At 42.2% G+C, this 9,916-nt stretch overlaps 1 protein-coding gene across 1 annotated transcript; it reads right to left on the bottom strand.

Moving 5' to 3' along the window:
• Positions 1–1,526: 1,526 nt before the first annotated feature.
• Positions 1,527–9,206, bottom strand: calm1a (calmodulin 1a). Its single transcript, XM_023294993.3, has 6 exons — positions 9,078–9,206; positions 3,680–3,710; positions 3,415–3,558; positions 3,218–3,324; positions 2,893–3,028; positions 1,527–2,767 (listed from the first exon to the last, which is right to left on the bottom strand). The coding sequence occupies exons 1-6, from the start codon at positions 9,078–9,080 to the stop codon at positions 2,739–2,741; spliced, it is 450 nt and encodes a 149-aa protein (XP_023150761.1). The 5' UTR covers positions 9,081–9,206; the 3' UTR covers positions 1,527–2,738.
• Between the last annotated feature and the right edge of the window lie 710 nt (positions 9,207–9,916).

Below are 9,916 nucleotides of genomic sequence, written 5' to 3'. Positions count from 1 at the left end.
TCCTGTGATTCTATTATCGTCTTTCAGCTTCTTCATCGCCCCCCCACCCCCGTCTCTTCTCTTCGCTCTCTCCTCAAACTCTCACGGTTCTCTGCTGCCTCTCTTTCGCTTCCACCCCTCATCCCGTGCCTGGCTCTGTTGCCTAGCAACACCTCCTCATCTGCAGACGTTCTCGACGATCTGGAGAAGTCCTTGTGACACCCCTCCATAAACACACGCTAGCTGTACATTAGTGACGACCTTCTGATGAGTTCGTTCATCCTCGGTTCTGAGGGGAAACTTTTAGTCAGATCTGTGAACGAGGTAAAATCAGGGGTGCCAAACATGTGGCCTGTAGACCAAAAGCGGTCCTCCAGAGGGTCCAATCCGGCCCTCAAAGTGTAAAAATTACAGAGAAGACATTAACCGGAAATTATAAATTAGTAAAACTATAAATTTAAAATAATTTCTAGACCATGACAAGTTGTTTTGATCATAATTACTAGTGTTCATTGCTCTTTTGTTGTTTTGTCTCGTTTTTGTAATATTTTGTCATTTTTCTAACATTTTGTTTTTGTTGTTTCCCCTTTTTGTTTTGTTTCCTTTTTGTCCCACTTGTCTTATTTTTGTCATTTTGTTTTGTATTCATTGTTTTGTGTACCGTTTTTGTTGTTTTGTGCCCTTTTTTGTCTCGCTTGTCCATTTTTTTGTCGCTTTGACTCCTTTTTTGTTTTGTTTCGTCATTTGTCTCATTTTGTTTCTCACTTGTTTAGTGTCTCATTTTTGCAATATTTTTGTAATTTTTCTAACATTTTGTCTTTTTTTATTGTCTCGTTTTTGCTTTGTTTCTTATTTGTCATTTTTTTGTCTCGCTTGTGTCGTTTGCCATATTTTTTGTCGCTTTGTAACTTTTTTGTCTATTTTTGTCTTTTGTGTCGTCTCATTTTTTGTCATTTTGTTTCTCTTTTGTCATTTTGTGTCTCACTTTTATAATATTTTGGGTTTTTTTTGTCTTTTTTAAAATAAAATACCATATAGTTCAGATAGCTGTGACTAAATGTTGTGTTCCTTTGTAGACACTGTGATCTGGAAGTTGTAATGTGGAAATGATAAACTGAGGCATGATATTGAAATTTATTTTTCTTCAGAAGTTTCAGGTTACTCATAATATTTTGTAATAATTTCTTAAATGTGAACATTTTCAGAATGTACTTTTTTTTGCGCTAAAACAAAGGAAAAATTCGGAGTTGTTATTTATAGGTTATTAAGCTCTGGTTTTACTGGTCCGGTCCACTGGAGATCAAACTGGGCTGAATGTGGAACCTGAACTAAAATGAGTTTGGCATCCCTGGTTTTGCAGTATTTAGTTCTTGTTTCTGTTAATAGTTAAATGTCTGTACTCGTACTGCTGACCAGCTCCAGCGTCTGAGCTCACACTCTGCTCTCAGTAAGACTTGCAAGTGGCTCTGATGAGTCATTTTAAAGCTGCACTTCCCCCACAGCAGCAGCCCTCACCCAGAGAAAACAAAAACACACAACCCAACGTCTTAGTTCATGACATTTTATTGGAAAAACAAAATGTAAAGACTAGCATGTACAACTTGGAATGCAGATCAACTGAACCGAACAGAACAGTTGGACTGGGCCGGGCCTCGCCGCACCCACACACACACACACACACACACACACACACACACACACACACACACACAAACTCACACACAAACACAAGATAGAAATGCTGCAAAGCACCGACCCTGTCCCCACTAAACTGAAGTGAAAGCCCCTGTGGAATCACACACGTGCAGTCTCTCAGGAGATATGCTGTACCTGAGCAAGCTTCAGCCAGAACCAACCAAGATCTGATTCTTTTAGGTTCACGACTGATTTTTGAATTTCTGTAAATCTCCAACTCTGCAAACCGACACCCCCAGTGGCAGGAGTGTTGGTTTACTGATACTGATATCGCCCCAGAGACTGCATCTGTGTATGATCCCCTCTAAAGCCCACCCAACCCTTTCAATATTCCACAACACAACCACTGCCCCAGGGGCTCAAACCTACGCCCCACCCAGGCTTCACCCTCGAAAAAGGTAAACACACAAAGGATAAAGTGAGTATCCTGACATGCCAGAAACACAAAATCTAAAATGAGTTCTTGTTTATTCCGTTTTAATATTTTTCTTAAAAATATCAGTCGTCACTGGCTTCATTTAGGTGAGCAAACTGCGAATGTTCCGCCGGTTCACTCCCTCCCATCCTTCAGTCAACTCCCCCTCCCTCCTCTCTGTGGGTCCAGGCCGACCTGAGGCCCAACAACAGCCTCCTGCCACTGGGCTCTCAACAGTAACCCACGTAAAGCTGCATGCATGAAGAACAGAACAAAAAGAAAACAGGAAGTCATAGAAGAAAGGCGATTGGCCAGCCCAAATAATCGTCATGACATCAGGCAGATGGAACCAGGAAGCAGAGGAGCAGTGGCCAAACCAGCCGGCTGCACGGAGGCTGCTTGGCTAACGAGTTGAGACCTGATTGGGCAGCTCAGCGTTGGGGGGGGTGGGGGATACAAGCCAGTACATGCAGATTCATTTAGATTTTTTTCTTTTACCTTTTTTGAGCTTGTTTATATGGACAGATTTTCAGTTTTCCAACATTCAGTTTAAGTTGTCTATACAGAACAGTATGATTAAATGTAGATTTTTGCAATAAGAGGTAAGTGAAACATTTGACTGATTCTTTGTCTTTAATGCGAGCCCGGTTCATTTGGCGGTCATCATCTGAACAAACTCTGTGGGGGAAAGAAAAGATCCGTGAAGAGCAGCATTTAACTTCCATAAAACTATAAAATTCATGACTGATTAGACTAAAGCCAGGTATTTGCTAATTAATTGTTAAGTCTTTGATCTCATGTACCTTCATAGTTGACCTGTCCATCTCCGTCGATGTCGGCTTCTCTGATCATCTCATCTACTTCCTCATCCGTCAGCTTCTCTCCCAGGTTAGTCATCACGTGACGCAGCTCTGCGGCGCTGATGTAACCGTTGCCGTCCTGGCCCAGAGACAGACAAGCAATCAGTGATTCACATAAACTCTCCAGCAAACAGTCTCATCTAACAGAAGCATCATTCAGGCCCAACAGCAGCCTGTAGTCCTGGATTCAAATATCAGCTACAGCTTTAGGAACACTGATTCAGATTGTGTTATGTGCATCTTTTTAACCACTCGCACCCAGCCTTACCTTATCAAAGACTCTGAACGCCTCCCTTATCTCCTCCTCACTGTCAGTGTCCTTCATCTTCCTTGCCATCATCGTCAGGAACTCAGGGAAGTCGATGGTCCCGTTGCCTAGAAGGGAGAAGGTCAGTGTAAATAAACACGTCTATTCGGTTTTGTTGAAAGGGTCTAACAAAAGATAAATTTGTCAGTCCAGCGTACCGTCAGCGTCCACTTCATTGATCATGTCCTGAAGTTCAGCCTCGGTTGGGTTTTGACCCAGTGACCTCATGACAGTGCCGAGCTCCTTAGTGGTGATGGTCCCATCTCCGTCTTTATCGAACAGGGAGAAGGCCTCCTTGAACTCTGGACAGATACAGGACGAAGGGAACAAAAGTCAAATAAAGACAGAAGATGTCAGCTGACCATACACAGAACCATGCATAATATTGGTGTTTAAACAGTGTTTTTAATGGTGCCTTCTTACCAGCAATCTGCTCTTCTGTTAGTTGGTCAGCCTAAGAAACAAATGGAAGAAGAGAAAAAGAAAATGAAAACACTTCTAAATGCTATGAAAGCTTAATCATTTAGGTAAAGGTTGGGATGAAAATAGTGACAGCTTTTAATCTGTGTCTTCAACTGAGTCATTTACTTTGAAAACATTAGAAACCCTACTTCCTTGCCAACAGACATCATGCTGCAACTACAGACCAGAAGGCAAGAAGTGGAAATACAATAAATGGAGGCTCTGAGGACATTTCAGTCAGGAATTGTGACCATAAACAGAAATCAAGCTGAACAACCAGACATCATCACCAAGCCACTAACTGCAGGAGATGGTAGTAATAAATGGAAACCTGTGGACCACACTGTGACACTAAAAGCTGTCGCTGATTCATTTCGCTTTTTGTGTCCGTGTACAACCTTTATGTCATCAAAGTGGATATCTGTGAGGTCGGCCACCAGTTTCGCTGCTTTCGGTTCTGGTTTTTTTGCATCTCTGCCTCCACCTCGTCTTCCTCCTCCATCCAACCTTAACCCTCCACCTCCTCTGCGCTGCTTCAGATCCACACTTCTTCCTGCACCTCCTCCAATAGCTTCAGTTTTGATGGTGAGCCCATCCAGGGCCCCGCGGACCATCACCAAGCCTTCAGCCAGGCACTCGGCCCGCTTGCTGTTCTGGACACCCTGTTTTTTGACCTCTGCCAGCTCACTTTTAGTTCTCTGTGCCAAGTTCCTCAGATCCTGCATCTCTCTGACCAGGCTGTCCATGCGGCTGGAGGACGTGTCCATCAACATCTGTAAGAAGGCTCTGTAGTTTCTCTCCTGCTGCTGGATGAGCTCTTTGTAATAATGCTGTTGTTCGTCTAGCAGGTCGTACACTGTTGACAGGCTCACCGAGTCATCCTCTGCTTCATACATAGCCACTTTTTTAGGCAGCATGATCAGCGAATTGTGGCAAGAAGGGCAAGAATCATGTGCTATGGTGGGAAGAATGGGTGGATGAAAAAAATAATGGCAGGACATCTATCAATCGCTCCGGATTGGAAAAAAGGCTGGAAGCAGAAACAGGTGAACAACAGATTTCACCATATCTCCCAACAGTTACATAACTGAAAGGACGAGGAAAAACTGAGTCCTTGAGCTTGAGTCTTTATCTCAATAGATGGCTAAATAGATGTTTTATTCGTCCCAAACAAGGAGAAAGTTAGATGAATGGTGATGAGATAGCCGGATAACTTCAGGACTTGTCTTTCAGTCCCTCCAGAGTAGACGGCTGGTTAGATGACAGAAGTTTTCACAATCCGTCTGGAGTAGCAGGGGTCAGCAGACTGGCACTGACCGGACAGCCGACGTCTCTGGATGACAAGCTGAATATCTGGTCCTTCTGGTGACGTTTTCCTGATTACATGTCCATCTGTCTGTCTCTCAGTAAATCTGTCTTTCTTTACATTTATGTGTCTTGCAGCACAGCGAATGTACGTGACCAGACGCTGTCCTTCCCTGGCTGCATCTGACTCCAAGTGGGTGACAGTCTGGAGAAGCCCACTCCCTCTGCCTTCATGTCAGTGTAAGCCCAGGCTGCCTTTCAACCTCTCTAACAGATGTACAGTAATTCTTTACTGTGCACTGATGAAGTGTCCACCTCCTGCCGTACTTCAACACATGGAGAGCCTTCAACAGTTCGACAAAGAACAAGAATGTGTGTGTGCAGATGCCAGGAGGCCAGGCCAGAGGAGGTCACTCAAACGTGTCAGGAAAATTGATTTAAGGTGTGTGAGAGTAACAGTGTCCAGACCGGGGGAGGTCTCAGGAGTTTAGTGTGTGTCGTCTGCATGTATGTGCTAATCTGTGGCCTGTCATCTCATCGCTACAGTTGCAGCTCCTAGGGAGGATCAGTTGGCTGGTCATCTGACCTCCCAGACAGCATCATGGGTCACACCAAACGGACCCCTCAGGCAGGGCCCCTGTCCATGCAATTACTACAGTTTCTGAGTGACACATTTCCCAACAGTTTGTAAGTAAAAGAGCAAAGCTGGAAAACTGTCCTTACAAAAATCAACTAATGTGGTCACTAAAACTTGTTCAGAATACCTTTAAACCAGCTGTTAACGCCATATAACACTGACCAAAACCTCACCAGTGCTTGTGAATCATCTCACTGCTTTACTTAACTTCATGACAGCACCAAAAAAAAATACATAAAAGGATGAACCTCAAAACTTGAATTGAAGTTTATTATGAATTTGTTGTAATGTTGAACTTAATCATCTCTTAAGACTAATGGAAATCATAGCCATTTATTTTCTTTTGCACATTAGCAGGTTGTTAATTTTTAATGCAGAGTTTTTTTCTACTGGGAACATGGATTCCTGCTTGACTCTGTATGGACTATTTTTTTCCCCCCAAATGAAACACAGAAAGACAAGTTCTGCAAGATGAAGGTTTCTCAAAATGTTTTGTAGACAATGTCTGGAGGTTAGTAGAAATAACAATACATTATTAATAATTACTAGTTCAAATATTAATATGTTGTTCACTTGTCTGACCTGAAGAAAGGCTAAAACTTGAAACATTTCAGCACAAGCTATATGTTCTGCCAAGCAATAACAACAACAACAACAACAGAAAGTCTTTCAGGGCCAATAATGACAACAAATTTCTGCGTGTATCCTTGAACATGTGTGAGACCTTGTGTTGTTAACAAGCTGCTAACCCCTCTAATATCCAGGCCAAATTCCTCACAAGGTGCTGCAATGCCTGGTAATAGAGCTCCTGCTACAGTAGATGGTGAGAGTCAAGCATGGAGGCAGTAAGATTTACTTTTACATATCCCGTGGACAGTCGTCCGATATTTATTGGGAAATTAAACTCAGTCTGTGCACACAGCTGTGATCAAAGCTGACTGTGAGAACACAACAATGTCTGCTTTGTTTCCAGTACATTGTCATTTCAGGCGGGCTCGTGATGACGACATTTGATTCACACTTCAACAGCACTAAGCTGACTCAAAAGACCAGTCTTTCTGCTTTTAACAAATCCCACAAGTGCAAAAGAACTGTGACAGAGGTGTCTCAATCTCAATGCCGACATACTACTTCCTCTATTATGTAGCTGTAGCAACCACAAACTAATCGTGTATCTATGACAACTAATCCGAAAGTTATCTGCAAAACGTGAATTACAAAAGCCTGTGAGGAATCAGACTTTCCATTTTGAATTCATTTTAAAATCAACACACTTCTCTTTGTGAAAACTCATCAGACTACTTAAATGAGGATTCAGACATAATTAAATGCAAACAATATCAGCTGCCATGATGAAAGTCCAATATCCACAGTGTGTGTGAGACATGTGGCGTCAAACTTTGATTAGATATCAGGGTAATTACCAAACACCTCAGATAAAAAGCTAATATCACTGCCTTTGGCTGAGGCAACCCAATGGTATGAGCAATAACTACTATACAAACAGGGCAGCACAGTATGTTGTTTCAGGGTCGATATTGCGACGTATACATGCACAATACTGACGGCAGGAAGTGCAACATGAAGTAAGGACAAGTAATTCACAAACTCGCACAGTTCTTATTTTCCATAGCTAATCTAGAAGAGAAGTCGGTCTGATATAATTCACTGAGGCGTAAGTGTTCTAGGATGCACAGTTTTCAGACTAAGAGCTCGTTAGCATTGATCATCAGAACCACAAAGTTGTGTATGACGAGGCAAGGCCAGAACTGAATGTCACCAACAGCAAGAAAGTATTTGGGATGCCTTTTCCAGTGTTAGACCATATAAGAAACATTCCAAACACCCGCAGATGTACTCCCTTTAATTAATTCTTTCCAAGTCGTTATTCAAGTCATCTGGGGAATATTCCTCTATATTCAGATTTTGCAGTAAGCAAAACATAGCAATGTCAATTTTTCCCAGTATTGTACTGCCTTATGTACAACGCAAAACCAGTGCACGTGTAAAACAAATAAAACTAAATAATGAAATACGGGCATGTCTTCTGGAAAAAGGGATGTGCGTGTTTTTGTTATTGCACTATAATTTGAAAATATTTTAAGCCTGGGAGGCAGATTACAACACTTTATTTCAGTTAGTGAGCTGTTTAGACAGAAAACAAGAAGCTCCTTAGGCCGCAAACCAGTGTGTTGGTTAAGTAAAGCACAAAGGATGTCTCAAAAAACACTAACAAAAAAAGGAAAACAGAGATCTTAGTAAAATTCAGTTAAGATGGGACAAAATAATCCAATACGATCAGTCTGAGTGACACGTATCTACAGAAACTGCAGATGTAGAATTTGATTAATCAAGCCAGAAGCTCATCACATCACTAAAAACAATCGTTGTGTCCATTTACATGCAGCCTAAAGAACAGGTTCACTCTATACCATATGATGTGATAGGATACTGTATGTGTGAATGTAAGCAATTATGTCCACAGCCTATTAACTAGAAACCCCTACTGATGCCATCATTCCCTTAGGACTGGCAGGGGAACACAAAATGAACTAACATTGTGTATTTCTGGACAAACCAGATTTCACAATAGTGCAAGAAGCTTTACGTAAGAACTGGGAGGGAAGAGCGATATGGTAAGATTAAAAAATGCATTGTTCTGTAGCCTGTACTGATAAGACAGACAGGCAACTGAAACAAGTCATAAACGTGCTGAAATAATGGGCTTAACATAACCAACATGTATTATACTTTAATAGGTGTCCATAAAATGAATCACAGCCTACTCTGTGACCTAATTAGGACAATAAACCGTTAGCTCTGTACTTTGACAGCAGTTATGAAATGAAAATACGAGATAAAAATTGGCAGAGCAGGAGCTTGAAGGTTGTCTCACCTAGAGGTGTTAAAAAAGTGTCTGTACCTCACCAACACCTCAACCACCAGCATTTTTTTTTCAGCTGAATCAAAAATTCTGCGCAGAGAACCAACACTGACGGCTGCTGATGCTAAAGCTGTCAGATACCGGAAAATCAGTCACTGGTGGTGTAACGTTAGCTGTGATGCTAACGCTGGTGGCGACAACTAACTAATGTGGCCACCTGTGACAAGCAACACACTTCAGCTTGAGGTAAAGCCAGCTACCGCTTTCACTGTCGGGTGTTAAGTCACCGTGATAAGCTTCTCGCCGGCTGGGACGAGCTCTCCGTCCAGCCGCCACCACGTTAACAGCTAACTAGTCCGCTAGCTAACTCGACGGTACGAATGAGTCCATTCTACTCTCCGCAATGGAGGCTACGGGGTGTTCCAATAAAAACGACCGACTAGGAGACTCTTAGACACTTCCGGCTGTCGTTCAGTTACATCAACGCTATTTCATTTCAAGTCACAAGTATCACAAAACACTAAAATACTCACCATATTTGGTCGAGTTGGAGCGGTCTGTCTGCTAACGCTACAGGGAGAGAGGAAATGGACGGTCGCCACTGAACAAGGCTGGCTGGAGGCGGTTGGGCAGGACGAAGCACCGCAGCACGGCTCTCTGTATTCCTCCGCACTGTGGGGAAGTGCGCCCCGTCAGAGATGCTGCGAGTTGAAAAAGTGTCGCCATTTAGCAGCAGAAGAGGAGAATATTTGATCTGAAAGGAGTTGTCCTGCAGTAATTAGCTACCTGTAAATACTCCATTGGGGTCAGAACCACCAGCATGCCTTTGCTGATTTTTTATGGGCATTTTATTAGAAGCATTTTTATTGGAAATGTACACAAAAGTAATGTTTGAAATGCTTTGGACTGAAGTGAAATGAAAAATAAAGCCACTGCACTGTGTTGAACATGTGCCATCATGAATAAGAACTGAAGTGCTGTCAAGTGAATGAAATGGGGATCTCTTTTTGACTCAAAAGTAATTATTACTGCTTCAGATTCAAAGAATAATCAAGTACCTATATGTGCCACAGTGGAGTGACTTCAACTTCTATTCATCATATAGGAATTTAAACATCAGTTAGATGGGTGGTCTACCAGGCTGCAAACCTGTATGGATGTGGTTTCACTATGACTTTTAATGTCTGACACCTGAGACTGTCATATTTGTGCTGATATCAAGCAATAAGTAAGTCAGAAGAGTAGAACTGGCAGACGGTGTGAGTAAATTTTCTCTCTTTGAGTCACTAATATTAGATGCATCCCACAGGCTTAGAGTTTTACACATTATAATATGGTTTTATTGATGAAATTAGTGCATGTTTGTGTTTGC

This window comes from Amphiprion ocellaris, chromosome 20 (genome assembly GCF_022539595.1).
Source record: "Amphiprion ocellaris isolate individual 3 ecotype Okinawa chromosome 20, ASM2253959v1, whole genome shotgun sequence".
In the NCBI taxonomy this organism is placed as follows: Eukaryota; Metazoa; Chordata; class Actinopteri; family Pomacentridae; genus Amphiprion; species Amphiprion ocellaris.
The sequence above is the reverse complement of the archived record's forward strand: the minus strand, read 5'-3'. Positions and strand labels throughout refer to the sequence as shown.

Excerpts from the sequence above, each read along its gene's own strand:
- calm1a (XM_023294993.3), bottom strand. Across the intron at positions 3,029-3,217 it reads CGTTCAGAGTCTTTGATAAG|GACGGCAACGGTTACATCAG; the intron begins GTAAGGCTGGGT and ends TCTCTGGGCCAG. Across the intron at positions 2,768-2,892 it reads TGGACAGGTCAACTATGAAG|AGTTTGTTCAGATGATGACC; the intron begins GTACATGAGATC and ends TTTCCCCCACAG.